General features: G+C 47.5%; 1 protein-coding gene across 16 annotated transcripts in view; it reads left to right on the plus strand.

Moving 5' to 3' along the window:
* The window catches only part of PTK2 (protein tyrosine kinase 2), a 248292-nt gene that overhangs the window by 208485 nt on the left and 18848 nt on the right, over positions 1–20959 (plus strand). For 15 of the 16 annotated variants that reach the window (XM_077351407.1, XM_077351399.1, XM_077351401.1 and 12 more), the window contains 5 exons: positions 369–573; positions 8844–8955; positions 11426–11512; positions 14413–14550; positions 16136–16267. In XM_077351407.1, the coding sequence (XP_077207522.1) occupies positions 369–573; positions 8844–8955; positions 11426–11512; positions 14413–14550; positions 16136–16267 (674 nt within the window). Of the gene's footprint in view, positions 1–368; positions 574–6347; positions 7891–8843; positions 8956–11425; positions 11513–14412; positions 14551–16135; positions 16268–20959 lie in introns of those variants that run through there. The other variant, XM_077351409.1, reaches the window with a different exon arrangement.

Here is a 20959-nt window from a genome sequence, read left to right on the forward strand (position 1 = left end):
AGAAGAAGAAGAGTTGGTTCTTATATGCCGCTTTTATCTACCTGAAGGAGGCTCAAAGCGGCTTACAGTCACCTTCCCTTTCCTCTCCCCACAACAGACACCCTGTGGGGTGGGTGAGGCTGAGAGAGCCCTGAGATTCCTGCTCGATCAGAGCAGTTTTCTCAGTGCTGTGAGTTTCAACTCTGCTAAGCGCTTGCAATTCCCACCCATTGTCTGACAACTGAGTCACCTGTACATCCGAGTGCGCATTTCTTTGCAGAACCCTACTGCCTCAATATTGAATGTGTCTGTTTTATCTCATAAAAGCGGAGTTTCAGTGTACCCACTGGCTGACCATGGCTTCCTTTGCACTTCTCTTTTTTTCACAGGTGTGTGTATGTGGGAAATTCTGATGCACGGCATCAAGCCTTTCCAGGGAGTGAAAAACAACGATGTGATCGGGCGCATTGAGAACGGCGAGCGGCTACCGATGCCCCCCAACTGCCCCCCTACTCTGTACAGCCTTATGACCAAATGTTGGGCCTACGATCCCAGCAGGCGGCCCAGATTTACAGAACTTAAAGCTCAGCTCAAGTAAGGATCTCTTTCCTTTTTTGCCGGCATCCGATTGTACGGTTTTAATGTTCTGCAGCAGGGGGTCTCCAACACGGTGCCCGTGGGCAGCGTGGTTCCCACCGACTCCTGGCTTCCCATTGGAGTATTTTAGAACATCAATAGGGTCAGGTGGTTCTCTTGCCTGAAAGGCCTTGCCATTGAAGAACTGATTGTCCATGCAGATTGAAATAATATTGTTTCAGTGGCAGCTGCTACCACAGGGTATGTTTTCTTCTCCCTCACCCCTCAGGGGATTTTTCACTACCCCTCTTCTCCCCTGCATCTGGGTTTCTTCTGTATGTGTGTCTCAAGCTCCCATGGCAGTCTTTTTGTGGTTGGCTCTGCCTCTTGCAGTAGCCGCTTTGCAGTTTTAGTTTGCTGATTATCCCAGGGAATATTTAATAGGTGGCGTGGTAGCGTTTAAAAGTGGCAGCCTGTAATCTGGTTTGATTCCCCACTCCTCCTCCACATGCAGCCAGCTGGGTGTACTTGGGCTGGTAACAGTTCTCTCAGAGCTCTCTCAGCCCCACCTACCTTTCTGCTGTGCGGAGAGGAAGGGAAGGCGATTGTAAGATGCTTTGAGACACTTTTGGGTAGAGAAGAACGGGATATAAAAAACAATCTTCTTCTACTTACAGCCATACATGTTGGGAGTTACTGACATCTAATAAAAGCAAATGACTGATGAACATGAAGGTTTGACTGCTGGTTGTTTTGCTTACAATGGTTCATTCTGATTGGCCATAGTTTATTTATTAATTCATCTTCTATACGGCCCCTCACTGTAACACCTCGTTATAAAGCAGAGAAGAGAGAATATTTCCTGACTCCTGCTACTTAAGATCTCTTACCTGGAGACGCCAGAATGTAGATCTGGGGCCATCTCTCCAGAGTCATATTGCTGCTTTGTACCTTCCCATTGGTATATATTATGGGGTGTTGCAGTCTGTTGCGTTGCCACCGAATGCTTTTTCTGAACCAGAGCATTTAACTTTGGTTATTCGTTTTCTTTTCTTTATTCTACCACGTTCCTTTTTCATTCAGATTGTTTATTTTGTTCTCACAGAATGGCCCCTCCAATTTAATTTAGTCTCATAGACTCTTATCTGCCCTGCATTCTGGAAATCAGAATAGTTGTGTGGATGGTTCTAGATAGGCTCTTGAGCCCTTTTAAAAACAGTGTGCAGATGAGTGCTAGAACACTCACTGTCGATATTCCAGTGGTTTAAAACAGAAAACACAAAAATAACAACAAAAACTTGAAGCATTCCCTGCTGGTTCAGACGTTTTTTAAAAATCACATTCTAATTTGGCTGATCAACTCCGGAATATCATACCCAGGTGTGTTTCCTCCCCCTTGTCCAAAAGATCTCTCAGCCTTGATTGAACTGCACTGTCAGCCCTTTTAATTAGGAGAAGTGAGAATCCTCTTCCGTTGACACAATCTGCTGCATTTCAAGCCTTCAGCTCCTGTGAAATAGCAAAGCCCAAGCCCTTTCCCAGTTGTTGAGAAGGTCTTGTTCGTTTGTTTCTGTATCGGCTGTTGTGCTGTTCAGCTTTTTCTGGGTACTTCCCAGGAGGAAAGAATTTTCTCACACTGCCAGTGTATGTCATGGTATGTTTTTATGTCCAGAGGGTTTTAATGAGGTTTTATATGTTTTTTTACGGACTGATTGTAACCTGCCACAAGCCGGTTCTGGGAGTGTCGGGTAATGACTTTAATAATATATAAATGTGTGTTCAAATTATGCATTGTTTCTTTAGAATATTTCTACCCTCAGCTTTCCACTATACACAGCAACCAGGAGAGAGAATATTGTGGTGCTTAGTAGGGCAAGTGACCTCTGGCACAAGCACTAATCACAGACTTAAGTGACCTCCGTCAGGTGGGCAAGGAGCCACTTCTGGGCCTTTGATGAGCTGGAGGTCCTGGTCCAAGCCAGCCCTGCCGATGAGGACAGGTTTTTAAGAAAGAAAACTGGGGTTGCTGTACTAATGGAAACTCTGTCTGACCTGTGAATCATGACACATACCAGCCCTTGTATACATTGCATATCTTCCCTGTCTGATGATCTAATATTTGTTTTAGGGATTAAAGAATTTTAAAGGAAAAGTAGATCATAGACCATTAGCCCTATCTTCCAACAGTCTAGGAGCATTTAACTAAATAATTGCCTGATGGTAGTCCAATGTAGTCCAAGGCTTTCTCCAGGAATGCCACCACTCATTTGTTTATTTTTTTAAACATTTTTAAAGATCTTTTAAAGCACTTCACCTCTAGCTGGTCCTTTAATGTCTGTTCCAACTGGTTTTTTAACTCCTCTGTGCAGCACGAATAGTATTCCCATCTACCCCAGCTTGGTGTCGTGATTAGGAGTGTGGACTTCTAATCTGGCGAGCTGGGTTTGTTTCCACGCTCCCCCACATGCAACCAGCTGGGTGACCCACGGCATTGATAAAGCTGTTCTGACCGAGCAGTGATATCAGGGCTCTCTATGCCTCACCCACCTCAAAGGGTGTCTATTGTGGGGAGAGGAAAGGGAAGGCGATTGGAAGTTGCTTTGAGACTCCTTTGGGTAGAGAAAAGTGGCATAGAAGAACCAACTCTTCTTCTTCAGTAATCTCAGGGCTCTCTCAGCCTTATCTCCCTCATGGTGTCTGTTGTGGGGAGAGGAAAGGGAAGGCGACTGTAAACCGCTTTAAGACTCCTTCGGGTAGAGAAAAGCGGCCTATAAGAACCAACTCTTCTTCTTCTTCAGCAATATCAGGGCTCCCTCAGCCTCCCCTTCCTCACAGGGTGTCTGTTGTGGGAAGAGGAAAGGGAAGGCGAATGTAAGCCTCTTTGAGACTCCTTTGGGTAGAGAAAAACAGCACTTAAGAACCAACTCTTCTTCTTCCTCTTCCTCCTCCTCCTTTTCCTCCTCTTCTCCTCCTCCTGAATTTTTTTATTGAGCAGCAGAGCTGACTTTTGCAGTTAGGCCGATGTGAACGGAATGTGATTTATTCATTCATTAGTGTAGCAGGCCATTCTCAATCCCATTTGGTTGATTTCTTTCTTTTTAAAAAACTTTATTTTTCATTTATGATTGAGCTTATGTGCCGCCACTCCCATCCAGCTGGCTTGAGGCGGTTAACATCAACGTAAAGATACAGAGTTAAAATAGCCCCAACCAGTCTAAAATAACCAGAAGAACAACCCCTCCCTCACCACTGCTCTCTTATATGCAATGGACTGCCCCCACCACCTCATGCCTCAGGGTGGGGGTAACTGGAGGAGGGGCCAAGTCGATGTTCCACCAGCTGGCCTCAACCAAATGCCGGGTGGAAGAGCTCTGTTTTCCCTGCTCCATTTATATCCTGGCTTTCTCTTCAGTGGAGGACCCAAAGCAGCTTTACAACATTTTCCTTTCCTCCCATTTTATCCTCCTCAAAACCCTGTGAAGTAGGTTAGGCCGAGAGTGTGCGGCTGGCCCAACGTCATCCAGCAAGCGTCCGAGTGGGGATTTGAAGCGAGTTCTCTCAGATCTTAGTGAAATGCTGTGATTGGTCCGTACCCAGCAGGAGCTAAGCTGTACGTGGATCGATGTCCCCAAAGCAATCTTGTACCTAAAGAAGGAATGCGGACTTGGGATTCCCCGCTCTGTAATAAGTCCTATATTAATGCGAGCTTCAGATTTCAGTCAAAGTAGCTGCGGTCGATTCAGAAGTACAGTGAAATGCAATTCCATCTCGGGGCAGGAAATGCCTGAGCAATGGTAACTGTGGTTGGGATAATGGCATTTTGCTGAAAGTGCATTCTGGTGGCTACTCCAAGTCACATGTCTCAGCTTTTCTAAGGAAACTCATCATATACCTCCAAGCTGCTTTGCGGATCGACCAGAGACAGGCTGCGTGATAAGGCACGTTCCTTTAATTTTGCTCTGCTACAAATAACACGCAAGATTGGGAAACTATTGCTTGCTCTGACTTCCCTGACCTCTTTGGAGTTCTAGCCTTAAAATGCTCAGAGTGCATCAGAGCAGCTGTACAGAGGGACGGTCAAAAATATCTCTAGACGTTCCCGGGCTCCCATCTATGGACTGACCCTACCGATGGCCAAACAAAGACCGTTTTATGAGTTATTTTTAATCCCTTTGCTTTGAGCCAGTGAGAGCTTCTGGGAGGAAATTTCCACTTTGCGCTCTGTTCTTTGTCTACCCAAAGACAAATGCATCTGACTCCATTTCATCCGATCAGGGTGATGCCTGGGGCCTCTGAATTCAGCCCAGGGATCTGATTTTAAGGCCATGGCTGTGCCTATCCATCGCTTTGGGAAATCTGATCACCTCTGAACATGTGCAGATTGTCTTTCCCTTACCCTCCGTTATTTACATCGCCCCCTTTCCTTTTATGAGCCTCTTGTGGCGCAGAGTGGTAAGGCAGCCGTCTGAAAGCTTTGCCCATGAGGCTGGGAGTTCGATCCCAGCAGCCGGCTCAAGGTCGACTCAACCTTCCATCCTTCCGAAGTCGGTAAAATGAGGACCCAGCTTGCTGGGGGGTAAACGGTAATGACTGGGGAAGGCACTGGCAAACCACCCCGTATTGAGTCTGCCATGAAAACGCTGGAGGGCGTCACCCCAAGGGTCAGACGTGACTCGGTGCTTGCACAGGGGATACCTTCACCTTTACCTTTACCCCTTTCCTTGTGGTTCAGGTTGGCTTGTGGTATGAGGAGCACCATGGTTAGAGCTTCCAGCTTTGGGTTGGGGAGTGTCAGGAGGTTTTGGGAGTAGAGCTTTGGGGAGGGCGGGGATTTATTGATTGACTGATTGATTGATTTTTATGCCACTGCTCTTGAAAAGTCTCGCAGTGGTTTACAAATATAAACAATAGTTCCATAAAACCCACATACAAACAGCTCTTATCACAAACCAAGCAGATGGCGAACTCTACCCTAAAAGTTTTTTAAACACCCCACCCCCTATCCCCCAGTTCAGCCCGAAGGCCAAGTTCTCTTCCAATGGGAGCGGGGAACCAGCTCTAACCTTCCCCGGGGGATCCTCTGATGGTACCGCCGAGACCCCGCCCTGGCCTCAACCATATGCCTGGTGGAAGAGCTCCATCTTGCAAGCCCTGCGGAAAGTTGGTAACTCCAGCAGGGCCCTCAGCTCTTCCGGGGACTCATTCCACCAGGTTGGGGGCAGGACTGAAAAGGCCCTGGCCCTGGTCGAGGCCAGGGGGATGTCTCAGGGGCCTGGGACAGCCAGTAAATTCATACCCACAGAGCAGAGGGCCCTGCGAGGGGCATAAGCAACCAAGCGGTCTCACAGATTTGTAGGATTGAGGAGGGATTGAGTAGGATTGAGGAGGGGTGGGGTGCAATGTAATGGAGTCCACCGTCCAAAGCAACTGTTTTCTCCAGGGGAGCTGATCTCTGTAACCTGGACACCAGTTGACATTTGGGGAGATCTAGAGGCACCCTGTGGAGTTTGGCAGCCCTGACTGGGCAAGTCACACCACTTTCTCCCAGCCTTAGAGTAGAAAGCGGCAGGTGAAGACCCGTCAGCCGTGATACAATAGAACAGGGGTAGTCAAACTGCGGCCCTCCAGATGTCCATGGACTACAATTCCCATGAGCCCCCTGCCAGCGAATGCTGGCAGGGGGCTCTTGGGAATTGTAGTCCATGGACATCTGGAGGGCCGCAGTTTGACTACCCCTGCAATAGAAGAACAGAAGTCTCAAGCTGGTGATGGCAAAGTGATTTAATGTTTAAAATATCAAAATGTTCAAAGCAATTTCAAAAGGGATTCCCAGGTACATTCCGTCTCTAATAATGTTTGTTGGAAATAAATTGTTGGAAATAACCTATAAAGATAAATTATACATGATACATAAATCCTTATAAAATGTCACTAAAGATTACTTCTGTTTAAATGGTGAATATTACCTACTTAATTTCTTATAGTTTCTTGGGTATATAATTCAATCCCAAACTGGTCACATCACATTTGTAGGGTTCTAATAAAATTAAAAAAAAACAATTTTAATACCACATATCATAATGCCCATTAAATGTTCTTTGAATATTAAGTATATTGAATGTATTGATGATTTCATCTTTCGTGGCTCTATGATCACTCAAAGTGGTGAATGCGGCCGTGAAATGAAATGGCGAATAACACTGGGCCGGAACGCAATGTTAGGCATGAACTGAATATGGAAGAGTGAGGATATCAGCCTTAATACAAAGTGCCGGCTAGTCAACGCCGTTGTCTTCCCCATAACAACCTCTGGATGCGAAAGCTGGACCCTGAAGGAGGAAGACAGGAGGAGAACAGATGCTTTCGAATTAGGGTGTTGGAGACGAATGCTGCGAATCCCACGGACAGCCACAGTTATCAACAAGATAGTTTTAGGGAGGAGCAAACCAACTAAGTCATCAGAAGGGAAGATATTACGGCTGAAGCTCACTTCCTTTGGACACATCCTGCAATCAAACTCACTAGAAGAATCATGAACGCTCAGCATGGTCAGTGGCCAAAGGAAATATGGTCGCCAAAGGTCGCTGGCTCAACACGATCAAAGCCGATACAGGGATGACCATGGACCAACTGAAAGAAGCAGTCAGAGACAGGAGCGCATGGCGAAGACTGTCCTATAGAATTGCTGAGGGTCAGACACGACTGAACGGATGACATCATCATCATCATCATATTAGTCTTGGGGTCAACTGAGAGTCAGTTGCACACAGCTGTTATCAAATGGGCTTCCTGGGTCTTTGAATTCGCCCAAAGAATCTGCGGAACCAGAGGCAATAGTGTGAGGAAAGAAAGGAGTGTATGGTGAGAAGGGAAGCCCTCCTTCGACCACTTCCACCGAGGCAGGGAAAAAGCGTTTCCAGCCATGTTGTGCCTGATGGTTTGCTCCCGGAATATGGGACAGAGCAGCTCGTACCGAGGTTGCCAAGCAGGAAGCGCCAAGCCCGTGTAATTCCAACGGCAGAGTTAAATGTATCCCTATCTGAGTTTCTGCCCTCTCCACCCCGTGGAAGCTGCAAAATGGATTTTCCCATTTGGGAAAGCAAAGCAATTAGAACCTGATATCCAATCAAGGAGGAATTTGTTTTTTTGGAAATGAGTAATGGACTAGGGCAACTGATGTCATGCCGCTCACGACTTCTCCCAGCCGGTTGACTGTGGGAACTAAGCAAAGAGGCTGCGAACGTTGATCAGCCTTTAGAAATCTCTGATTGAGGCCAGCGCGGAAACTATCCCGTCAGTTTAGGACTCTGAAAAATCCTCCGAACATGGGATTCTGTAAGTGCTCGGTGAACGTAGGAAGCTGATGCCAACTATTTTTGAGATGGCGAATATCCAAGTTTCATGGTTTAGATAGCAGGAAGGGGGAGGGAGTTTCAGAGGAGACAGCCGAGGCTTCGGAGGATCCCTTCAAGTAACAGAGAAGTGGTGGTAAGGAGTTGAGTGATGAGGGTTAATTCTCTTATTGTCTTCCTGGAGGAGGATCGATTCTCCCTGCTTCACTCGAAGCCAAGAGAGTATCCCGGTTTTCTTGGGTTGGATGCTGCCTACAGGCTAAGCGTTAAGAAATAAGAGAATGTCGGTTCCAGGTTTAAACCTTTCTGATTATTTTAAATTTGCCGGTAGCACTGAAGGTCAAAATCTCAATCTCTCTCTGTCTCTCTCTGTCTCTCTCTCTGACTGTCTTCTACCCGAGACGCCGCAGCTTGTTTCTAACTTCAGAAATGTGGCAGACTTACTTACCATGTTCCGCATGAACGTTCCCTTGCAAGTATGCGCTTGATTAATTGCCTCAAAATAATTATACTGGTGCCATTAGATCAAAAGGAACGTGAATTCCTTGTTTTCTTTGGTTTTGTTTTCTTGAAGTTCTTTCTGCAGGATCCCTGAGATTGTCTAAATATCTCTCTCGGTGCCATATGTTTTCAGAGGCTTGCGTTTCAAAACCCAGCTGCTAATATTTGCAAAGGCATTCTCTCCCCCCCCACCCCCCACATCCACCCCCACCCCACCCTTACTCTCCCTACCCATTCTTAGTTTCATGCATCCCTAGCTGTCTCCCTCGCTGTCTTTAAAAAGAAGACGTATTTGTCTAGCAAATTCCTGGGTCGTCTGCAGTCTGGATCCATCGGCCTGGGGAAGGCGCTCGGAGGAGACTTGAAGGCAGCGCATATTGCGCTCCAAGCCGGAATGCCATTTATCTTGAGCACCACATTTCTTTCCCCCCTTAGTACAATCCTGGAGGAAGAGAAGCTGCAGCAGGAAGAGCGAATGAGGATGGAATCAAGGCGGCAAGTCACCGTGTCCTGGGATTCGGGAGGATCGGATGAGGCTCCTCCCAAGGTACTTTCGATGGACTTTCTCAACCTAGCCTGTGTCTTTGAACCGTCCGACTGCCTTGTTTTTTAAGGCTCTGCAGCACAGGGTAGCCCAGGGGTAGTCAAACTGCGGCCCTCCAGATGTCCATGGACTACAATTCCCAGGAGCCCCTGCCAGCGAAGGCTGGCAGGGGCTCGTGGGAATGGTAGTCCATGGACATCTGGAGGGTCGCAGTTTGTCTACCCCTGGGGTAGCCAATTTACAGGCCGTCGTGCCCTTAAAGAACAGGGCGTTAAAACAATAACAGCTGTAAGTTTCTGTCTTCCATTTCCTCCAAGTGTTTATTTCATTTGGAGTGGAGAAGTACTTTTGAAAACCCTGATAAAAAGGATGGTAGAAGTAAAAAAAAAAAAAGAAGCCCTGTTCTGTTTTTGTACTTTCCCCTTCCCAATTTTAATTGCTTCTGGCTATATCGTTAAGGCTTTTCGACGGCTGATCTTAGCTTTTGCGTGTTTGAGAGTCAGAATTGGGAAGTTAAAAATGTGGAGCACAACGGAGCCTAATCTGACGTGGGTTGCTTGGGTGAAAAGAAGAGGCAGGCATGTAAATCGTAGATCCTGCCAGCGTCTGCTAAGTGAAATAATGCACGTCGGCCTTAATGCAAAGAGCTGTGTGGCTCAATGAGGTTTTTGACAGTCCCTCTGTAGAGTTTTCAGGCATCTGCGATGGGCACTCATCTGGTTGCTGCTGCAGTTTGCGAGTAGCCATATTTCTTCTTCCCTTGGGATTCCCTCCTCTCAAGGTGGAGAAGCTCAGTTTGACATTATATTGCTTTGCCCGGGGGCCTGAACGTTTTTCTTCTCTTTGACCGTTTATGCACTGGGAAGTTCACTGCCCCAGCTCCTGTGCAGGAGCACAGATCAGGGGCTGATGAGGTGCACCAGGCCAAATGCTCCCCTGTGTGGGTGCAGGAACAGGTGGGGCAACCTGCCACTACTAAAACTCCAGCCTGCAGCCCGGCATGAAACCTCCAGTGCATAAACGGTCTTTGTCTTGCGTGCCTCCTCATAAATAACTGGCTGGTGAGAGTCCCCAGCAGCCATAAAAAGTTACGTTTAAGACTTAGCAGCAAGCCATTTGGAAACCAGTTCATGTCGTCCTGCTTTCTGCTGGCACAAGTGCTTGCTTATCAGACCTCTTGCACCCGTCTGCTTTGATTTCAGCTTGCCTCTGGCCAAGCCAAGTCTCTGTGTCATCACCTGCTGCTACTTCATGCCATGTTTTGCCCCCACACCCCAATGAGGGGTTCTTTCAGCCCTTTCTAAAACATGCCCTGCATTTTGGGAATTGAACAGGAGTCGGTGGGATTTTAGGAGCTCATCCCAGATGATCAGAAAGTTTCACTCTGAGTAAACGGGCAGAGCAAGATAAAAGCCGGGGGGGGGGGGGAGGAGATTGGGGTAGGGTGGGGTGGGGAGCTGGCTGGGAACACTGGGGTGGACCGAGAGGCAGACCTGGAAGCAGGAATAGTAGCACTGCAGCTGTGTCTGGGAAAAGCTGAGCAGGATCAGATGCAGCTCCTGTATGCTGGCAGAAAAGGCCCTTGCCCAAAAGAGCTGGCTGACTCGGAACTGACTGGATGGCCTGTTAAGGGAAATCATGGAAGGAATTGTTCTGTACCTTCAAGTCCCTGTGGCTGGACAGACTCTCTTTGGAGGCTGCCCATGCCGTAGCTTGCCTCACTGCAGGCAAGGTCATATAGCTCTTGCTGCATCCCCCTCCCCCCCATTTTTATTATACCATTAACTTCTTTGCTTATTATACTTCCGTTGTGTGCATTCCGTTCTCTGTGATCACATGCTGTAAGTTAGGCAAGCAGGGACTTCGCTGGTCAGACCCTTTCCAAGATTGACTATTTCTGGTGTGTGGGTGAGTGGGTGGGAGCGCACGCCTCTCAACAGTGGTATCACTTGGGGAAGGAAGTCCTTTCTGGTTGGGCAAGAAGAAATCACTGCAATGTGGATCTCCATTCAGATGTGTTTTTGTAGCATGACTTGCAAGAGAAAGGGGGCTGTGGCTCAGTGGAAGAGCCTCCACTTTGCATGCAGAAGGCTTTCAGGTTCAGTGGCTGGTGTTTCCAGTTAAGGGTCAGGGAGGAGGTGCTATGAAAAATCTCCACTCCACCTGAGACCTTGGAGAGCCACTGCCAGTCTGAGTAGATGGTGCTGTCCTCAGTGGATTGATGATTTGATTCACCAGCTACACGTTCCGACAGCCTCAGGTGCATGCTAAGAGGAGCCTAGAATCAGCACCGGCAGTGTAAAGAACAAATGCAGAAGTCTAGAGCTCGGTCGGGATTAAAACATTGCTGTCTTCCTAATTGCAAACCCCAACAGTCTACAGTGCTGTGCTCTGGCTGGGTCAGGTAATAAGTCCAAAATGCCTCGATTGTGAAGCTGTTGGAACTAACAAAACGGTATGCCTTTGTTTGCAGCCCAGTCGACCTGGTTATCCCAGCCCAAGATCCAGTGAGGGTTTTTATCCTAGTCCACAGCACATGGTACAGCCAAATCATTACCAGGTAAAAATGCTTACTTGTTAAATATCTCTGCAGCTCTTATATTTTCTCACTTCCTGCAGAAAAGCTTTAAGGGTCTCATAGTTCAGAGCTGGCCACCACCCTGCCTGTAAGCCACGGGCACTCTTGAGGCACTTTGGGGAGAATTTTGAACATCCCTATTTTTTGCAGTGCAGTTATTACTGCTAAAAATTGATTAGGCTAGCTAGCCATGGCATGAGAGTATGACCTGATTTCTGACCAAAGGGCTTACCAGATTTGTTACAAAGGCAAAATTTTGCCATTCCAGATACTTTGAATATTTTATATAATACTAGGCTGAAAGCCCGCTGCACCCAGGGATTCAACGGGCGCTAGCAGCGGGAGCCCAGGACAGCCATGCTATCGCCCTACCTGTCTGTGGCGTCGGTAATGTTCCCGGCAGCCGACTAGGCTGCTGCACGAGCTGCTGGCCGGCTGGAGCATCATGCTGGGCAGGGTGCCACAGAACCACTCTCCTCCGCAGCCAGAGAGTGTTTGGCTGCGAGGGAGTCTCAGGGCCAGCTGCTGGGGAGGGCACTCCATGCGCTGGCCCAATCTGGGTGGCCTGTGCAGCTGGAAACAGTGTCTGGACACCCGGACATGTCCCAGACACTCCAAACGCTGGGCTCATGGGAATTGTAGTCCATGGACATTTGGAGGACCACAGGTTGATTACCTCCGTTGTAGAGGAAGAAATGGTGGTGCTCAGCAGCAGCGTAGATGGAGGGAGCAGATAGACACAATCAAAATCTGTTCCAGTTGAGAGTCAGGGTTATGAAGTAATGTCTCTCATCTTGTATGTGGGGATTTTGTTTATTTACTTTCTTCACATATATGCTAACCCTTTCTCCTTGCTGGGGACCGAAAACAGCTTATAGAATTCTCCTCTCCTCCATTTACCCTCACAACAGCCCCCATTAGGCCAGGCATGGCTCTCTACATGTCTGTTGACTACAGTTTCCATGAACCCATGCTGGCAGGGGCTCATGGGAATTGTAGTCCATGGACATCTGGCGAGCCACAGTTTGGCCACCCCTGCATTAGGCAGGGAATGTATGGCTGGCCCAAGGTCACCCAGCAAATCAAGGTCCTCCAGATTGTATTGTGGCACTCTCAGCCAAGAGTCCCCGATCTTTTTGAGCCTGCAGGTGTTTTTGGAATTCAAGCATAGTATGGTAGGTGGATCCACAAAATGGAATATGCTCAGCCAACCAGAAGGCTCGCTGGGTCAAAGCCTCACAAGGACCCACCCAGTTTCCAAGAACACTTGGCAGATTCCAGGAAAGGTGTCGGCTGGCATTTGACAGCATTTGGGGGTCTCCTGCTCTAACCTTAACAGCAGACTGGCCTTCTATGATGGAATATTTTGTATAGGGTAAGTCGTAGCTGCACCTTCATGAAGGTATTCAGCAGGAAATCTTGGTAAGACCAAACTGCATGGGAGGCCAGCCAGAAGAATAGCTGGGGCAGGGTGTACAGCTATCCTCAAGGCAGTAGCAGGAACACTTTTCATCAGCGTGGGGTCTATGCAAGTGTGCCCCTTTGATGAAAGAGTCATCTGCAAATGCCACACAGATGTGTCAAAGCTGAATGAACTGTTTTTATCAGGCACCATTCCCCTGGGAGCTCTTTGAAGCCTTTTCACGTTTCCTGAGAGAAACCAACATCCTTGTGCTTGACTTTGATCTCAGCACCACCCGGGACTTGGGACTGAATTATCGCAAGGCAGTGCAGATCCGTGCAAAATTTGTAGGCATCAGCCAGGAGGCATCCCTGTGCATTTTGAGGCAACTCTCATTTTAATCCTGCCACCATTCATAAATCCGGAAGCCTCCTTCCATCCTGCTGCTGCTTGCGTTGCTAATTATCTTCTGTCACTTGGGATGTATCAGCTGGTCATGGGGTAGGGTGACGCGAGCCAGGGCAGGTCTGGATTAGGGGAGGCCCTGAACAGAGAACAGCCAGAGTGCCCCCCATTCTCTTCTCACCCGCTAATCTCCATGCCTGAGCATCCTTCCCCAACCCGCTTACCTGCAGCAGTCACAAACACCTGCACCACTCAGGTGCCCATTCCCTACTGAATTCCCTGGGCAGGGCATGTGTCTGGGAGCATGGATGGCAGAGTGTGCTCAGGCAAGTGGGTGGGCAGACAGGTGGATGGCAGTGCCCCCCCCTGCCAGAAGACATGAGCCCTGACAGCTGCCCCACCTCCATGTATGCTGATGCTGCCCTGAGGCAGCCAGTGCACAGGGTATTGTTGGGGAGGACCTTGTGCTTTGTATGTCACTTTGTGTGCTCCGGGAGATTCATTCTGGGCATTCATTGTTGTCTTTTTGAGGGTATCTCTGATCATTGTAAGTAAATCTTAGGCCACAGGTATGGAACTCATTTGTTACGAGGGCCAGATCTGACATCAATGTCAAGCCAGACTAGGTGTGCCATGAAATTTCATGCCAGGTACCAGAGATATTTTACCACTGACCTTGCCCCTTACGCCTCCTTGGCAGAGCTCGAGGCCAGACCAGCCCTCCTTTCCCCACTTGGTTGTCAGCTTTGGGTTGGACAATCCCTGGAAATTTGGGTAAAGACCCTGGAGAGGGCCTGTATTTGAGGAAGGGAGGGACCTCAACAGGTGGTGTGATATCCCCCGGGCCAGATAAGAGCCCTGGATGAATTGGTTCTGGCCCCCAGCTGTATGTTTGACATGCCTGTCTTAGGCCTCCTTTTAAAGCAGCAACGGAGAATATCAAAAGTATTCATGATGTGATTTTCTTCTCCCAAAAGAATTTGTACCTTCTGGTTGATGACAAAGAGCCTTACTCCTCAATGCTCCTTAAGCATTTCTCATGACTGTTTTGTTTTGTTTTTGAAAATCTCGGTAGGTCTCAGGCTATCCCAGTTCCCATGGGATTCCGGCGATGGCAGGTAGCACTTACCCAGGTCAGACTTCTCTCTTGGATCAAACGGAATCGTGGAGCCATCGGCCTCAGGAAATCTCCATGTGGCAACCCAACATCGAGGTACATCTGCTTGGCAGAACAACTTCTCTTGTTTTCTAGCTAATGCGTGCAAATCTTTTCTCCTGCTGTGCTTTTAACAGGGATTGTTATTATTATTAATAATAATAATAAATATTTCCATCCACCATGTTGACTAGTGAGGCTTTTTGCCTCTTGCAAAATGGTTTACGTGCCCCTATCTCTGAGAATTGTATCTATCTCATACTTTGTTTTCGGACAGGGGTAGTCAAACTGCAGCCCTCCAGATGTCCGTGGACTACAATTCCCAGGAGCCCCTGCCAGCATTTGCTGGCAGGGGCTCCTGGGAATTGTAGTCCACGGACATCTGGAGGGTCGCAGTTTGACTACCCCTGTTTTAGGATTACGATCCTGTTTGGGTGCGGGGGGTGGTGGTGGTGGAATGCATGTCAGAAAAATTAAGTTGTCACCAGAGGTTCATCCAGGTTTGTCAGGAAGTGTCTACCAATGGGGTGCCTGCAAAAATCTTTCTAGGATCACTCTGCTCAGGGGAATTCCTTGTAAAGCGTATATGGATTTTGTATTCCTTTGCCACATTTTCCAAATCTATTTCTTCCCAGGAATAATTCTCAGAGGAATTTGGGTGAGGATAATGCTACAACAGTATGTTTGAAATTTCACCCAAATATATTTATATATTTATTGATACTCCCAACCTGAAGAGAAACCAGAGTTGGGAATATCAAGTTAGGGGATAATATATATTTGGGTGGAATTTCAAACACACTGTTGTAGCATTTTCCTCACCCGGATTCCTCTAAATTTCTTTGTTAACTGGATTTCTATTTGTTGTGTGTACACTGTTACCTGTCTTGTGAAACTGGACTCCCTTTTCTGTTAATAATGCTAAATAATCATAGAATCATAGAATCATAGAACCATAGAGTTGGAAGGGGTCATGCTGGTCATCTAGTCCAGCCCCCTGCTCAATGCAGGATCGGACTAAAGCATCCTAAAGCAATAATACAGAGTGTATTCATGGAATGGCCTTTAGACACACGAGAATATACTCAGGTTCAGAGAGGGTGCTATAAGGGTGGCACTTTGAAGAATCAATATTCTAATTGGGGGGCGCCAAGAGATATATTTGGATACTTTTCATTAATGTGGGAGCCTCTCCATTCATCTTGCTTACCATAGTCCCCATTATTACATCACATGAGTGCATTTAAATATTAGACCATTGAAGAAGACCTGAAAGGGGGTTGAAATGCATTGTCCTTTATCCATGTGCCAAAATATTTTGGGTTTGTGCAATAGTACTTGATGCATGTTGCTGTTTTTAAGTTTTATATGTGCACATGCATCGAAATAAATATTTGCATTTTAATATTTAATTACATATTCTGCTGCTGCTCAGCCTTTCAAGTTCGTAGCTTGTGTACACAGGTTGGGTCCTTTTGTTCCCTCTGTTGTTTCATAGCCATTGCATGAGACTGGATGCTGGAACAGATGGACTCTCACTGGTCTGATCCAGCAGGGTTGTTTGTATTTCCACCCAGTCCTAATCGAAAGGTCCTGTGTGGATTACAGAGTAAAATAACTGATATCTCCCTCTCCTTTATAGGATTCCAGCAGTTTGGACCTGCGAGGAATTGGGCAAGTTCTACCGACACACTTAATGGAGGAGAGGCTGATACGGCAACAGCAAGAAATGGAGGAAGATCAGCGCTGGTTGGAAAAGGAAGAAAGATTCTTGGTAAGGCAGCTGACCTCTGTCACTGGTTAAGAAGAAGAAGAGTTGGTTCTTATATGCCACTTTTCTGTACCCGAAGGAGGCTCGAAGCGGCTTACAGTCACCTTCCCTTTCCTCTCCCCACAACAGACACCCTGTGAGGTGGGTGAGGCTGAGAGAGCCCTGAGATTCCTGCTCGGTCAGAACAGTTTTATCAGTGCCGTGGCGAGCCCAAGGTCACCCAGCTGGCTGCACATGGGGTAGCGCAGAATCGAACCTGGCATGCCAGATTAGAAGTCCGCACTCCTAACCACTACCCCAAACTGGCTCTTTAGGCAGCTCTTAAGGCAGCTCTTTCCTCATCAGAGACATTTTGTTACCTATTTGGGCCCGAATCAGGTGTCCATCAGCATACTGGGAAAGTCCACATGCTCCCTTCTGCTGGTAATTTGCAAATTAGTTAGTTGTGGTGCTCACATAGGGTGGGATCTGTGAGAGCCAGGTGATCTCTGGTGCTGCTTAGTATTCCCACAGTGCCTATCCTTGGCTTCACTTCTTCAAACATCCCATCAGAAGCTTATCCTCTAGGATTGTTTGTGTCACTGCAGAGAGGCCGTGACACAATCTCATCTACATAAATTCCTCATGACTGATCAAACACAGCTACCTTTGTGTACTTCCCATAGTTCTCCAGTTTTATGTCCACTAAATTCGATGCTCTTTCGAAGAATAACAGCAGGATAAGCCAACTTGATGGCAATAAAAAAATAATACCTGTCTCCCAGGATGCACCTCCTCCTTGCGCTGCATCATGATGGCCCTTTTGAAACTTCTCTGAATTTCAAAGGCAGCTCCTTTCGTGGCATATAGGGCTGCTGTTTGGGGTGGGGGTTCAAAGGCTTTGGTGTCCACAGCTGCCTCTTGATCCCAGCCATAAACATTCAAAAGTGGCTGTTGTATGTATCAAATCTCCGAAACAGCTACCCTTAATAATGAAACCCAGAAGTATTCCCTCTCTCCCCCAAATGTTCATAATGTCCAAGTGTTTCCCTTGGTTTTTGAAATGCTGACTCCTGTGATCCCAGTTTGAGTGCAAAAAGGGATGTGCAATATATGTGCCCCTGTTGGTGCCAGACCTGTCGCATGGATGTAAATGATAGCCCAGGAGGGGCTGCTGGGTCAATTTTGTCAGTCATCTACATTAATAGTACCCCACTGATCAAGCACAGTCTTACTAGTCATGTTTTTTTTTAAACACTTCCTGTAGCTCTCAAGGCATGGACTCTGCAATTGAGTCCAAATGAGGGGTGAAATGACTTGAATTCAAGGAGGTGGTGATGGAGCTGTAATTTTGGGGTAATGTGGGTGCTCTCTCCATAAGGAAATTGAGATGAAGCGTAGAATGTCTCTTATTGCCAACAGTAGACTGCTAATGCAGCCATGCACTTCAACTGGCAACTCATTCCACCAGGCTGGGGCCAGGGCAGAAAAGGCCCTGGCCCTGGTCGAGGCCAAGCACACTTCTGTGGGGTTAGGGACCATCAGCAAGTTCATATTCACTGACCGGGATGTATGTGGAGAGGCAGTCCCCGAAGTGTTATACGATTAATGCTCATTGAGCTACAAAGCTTTTCTGGCTGTAACGTTGTCTAAACCTCTCCTTGAGGAGGCTTTACGTGGGCTTGGTCTGGGCTGGGTTTATAATTATTATACAAACTTGGGTTGGATCTTGTGGGTTTTTCCACTGGTGCAAGAGGGAGGGATTGAGGACTCTCCCCCCCCCCCTCCCCAAATCCTGTGAAGTTGTAAGCAAGTTTTGGAGAGCTGGGATCAACGTCTAAAGTAAATAAGTGCTGGGGATTGTGGTTGCAGGTATACAGCAAGTTATGTTGGAATGGGCCGCAGCCTCTCTCTTGTGGAAAAACGCTGGGAATTTTTGGCCTGGCTTTTCTTTGACTCTGCATTTTTGTCCTCTTCTGAGAAATGCACTGCAAAAGAAGGTAGCTGTTGCAGTGTTTTGATAAACCAGAAGATTTGAATCTGAAATGGAATTAGAGCACCATATGATGACAGGTTTTTCCAAGGCTGAAGCAGGAGGGTGGGTGTACCCTTCCGTGTAAAAGAAGCCATTTAAGCGTCTGCAGCTGGCAAATACATAAAGGGTGTAGTCATATAGGAGGTACCAGAGAGTGTAATCTGAAATCCTACTTTTTAATAAAGAAAATAACAAAAGACTCCTGGGAATCCCACAGCTAAAGTTAATCCTGCCTGCATAGAAATGGGGATAATCACCGGAGAGCAAAGAACAGTTTAACAGAGCATACACTGGGAGAGTTAACCCGCCTGCATGCCTGGCATTGTGTGTTCACAGCTCCTTTTCTTTGTTCGTCTGTAGTGTGGAGGGATGGGTCTCCTTGTCCGTGGTCTTAGGTAAACAGGAGACGGCTGTTTATCCTTTCAGATATAATGACAAAATAAAGAGGGCAATGTTTATCCTTTCAGATATAATGAAAAAAAGAGGGCGATAAAGAGGGTTTAAAGGGAAGGACCACTGCATCGTAGATGGGTGCCAGGTACATAATCAAACATAGCAATGGCTAGCAAGACGGCCCCCAAATACTTGATCAAATCACTCACCAGAATTGTACATCTCCACATTTGAATCGCTTCTCATCCTTGCACTCTTCAAGCCCGGAAGGGAATGGCAAAAGAGAGGTTGGCATTTGTGCCAGAGGTGTATCTGTGGTGGGGTTAAAAGAGTGATGTGGTTACCAACTTGACCGATTATGCATGGGGCAGAATGGCCGGGCTGGTGGCAACAGGGCAGCAGGGCTAATCCCCACATATGTATGATGTCGCCACCATCCTGGACCCCTCCCGGCCCTGGCTTACATCAGGGCCTCGGATGGCCCATGGCAAGGGAAGGTGGATTCTTCCGCGTTCCCTGCCTTGCCATGTCGGCCAGCACAACTCCAGGGGGTGGACCGTGTGCATCGGAGAATCAGCAGCGGCCCGGCACAGTCACCGCCGTGCATAATCGGTCTATGAGAGCCTCTTTCTTCTGTACTCTGGTGATGTGTCTTGAACCTCACTGCTGGGTCATTGTAGTTTGTCACTCCTGCTTTGACCAAGCCTCCCCAAGAAAAATCATACTACATTATGGTGTTTAGATGTTTTATAGTGCTTAGCACTTCAAAGAAGAAACACTGATACGTTTGATGGAGGAAAGTGTAAACATTTTGTTTTTCTGATTCATAAGAGGGCTTTATGCCAGGCAGTATGGCTAGCCCTCGTCATGGGACATTCCAGTTGGTGACAAACCTGACCTGGACCAATCTCATCATATCTCAGAAGCTCAGTGGAGTCAGCTGGGTTAGGACTTGGGTGGGAGACCACGAAGCAAGTCTAGGGTTGCTGCAAAGAGACAGGCAATGGCAACGCATGAACATCCCTTGCCTTGAAAAGCCTTCATGGGTCACCATAAGTTAGCTGCCACATGACAGCAAAAGGGGGGGGGACGTGTAAACGTGCAAATAATGTAGCAGCTTACTTGCCCAGCTTATTAAAAAGTTGGTGCGAGCGTTTGTTTTGCAGAATGTTTTCATAGATTTGCAGAAAAATAAGTTATATCTTTTGAGGATTTAATGGAAGAGACACACATGCAGTCACTTAAGTTTTAACTTTCTGGGCATGTCCTTTTGAGAGTCAGTTTAACGTAGTCATTGGGAGTTTTAGACTAAAGACCTCTAAGTTCAAATCCGTACTCAGCCACAAAGCTCACGTGGAGACCTTCCTCACAGGTGGTTTTGGGGATGAAGCGGGAGGAGAAAGCTCCTTTGAGGAAAGTCTTCCTCACAATGTATAATTCGTTAGCCAAAAGGGGTAGATCTCCTGCCCTATGCCGGGCAGTTTCAAAGAATGGCTAAAGGCATTGCTGTGCAGCCAAAATGTTGGTGGGAAGGCTTCATCTCGTCACCACTGAAGTAGCTGATACTTCACTGGTCCTTACCCATAACCCGAACCTCTTCAACAGGAAACAGAGCCAAGGAATATGTCTCTTTCCTGGCCCTCAATGAGAAGGGGAGGGAACATTGGCCTCAGTTGACCTATTCCCGAAGCCTCACTCCATTAAACCACAGATGTGGCTCAGGGTGGGGGGGGCGGTCTGAATCCCGCAGAGTTACATCAGGCAGCAGCAATGACACCCGTTTTAGGGAGTGATGGAAGGAGGCCCTCCAGAGACAATATCCAGACTTGTTCTCCGAGAGTCTGACCCAGCGTTCAAGCAATATTATAATCAAATTCGTAGATTAGACAAGAGAGGCTTTGTACGGCTGCATCAAAATGGTCAGCTCCTCCATGATTGGCTCCAACTCTCCGATTCTGTTCTCAGATTGGATTCTTAGAATCATAGAATCATAGAGTTCGAAGGGGCCATACAGGCCAACTAGTCCAGGGGTAGTCAAACTGCGGCCCTCCAGATATCCATGGACTACAATTCCCAGGAGCCCCCTGCCAGCGAATGCTGGCAGGGGGCTCCTGGGAATTGTAGTCCATGGACATCTGGAGGGCCGCAGTTTGACTACCCCTGATCTAGTCCAACCCCTGTTCAATGCAGGATCAGCCCAAAGCATCCTAAAGCATCCAAGAAAAGTGTGCATCCAACCTTTGCTTGAAGACTGCCAGTGAGGGGGGAGCTCACCACCTCCTTAGGCA

Source organism: Paroedura picta, chromosome 9 (assembly GCF_049243985.1).
Source record: "Paroedura picta isolate Pp20150507F chromosome 9, Ppicta_v3.0, whole genome shotgun sequence".
Lineage (NCBI taxonomy): Eukaryota > Metazoa > Chordata > Lepidosauria > Squamata > Gekkonidae > Paroedura > Paroedura picta.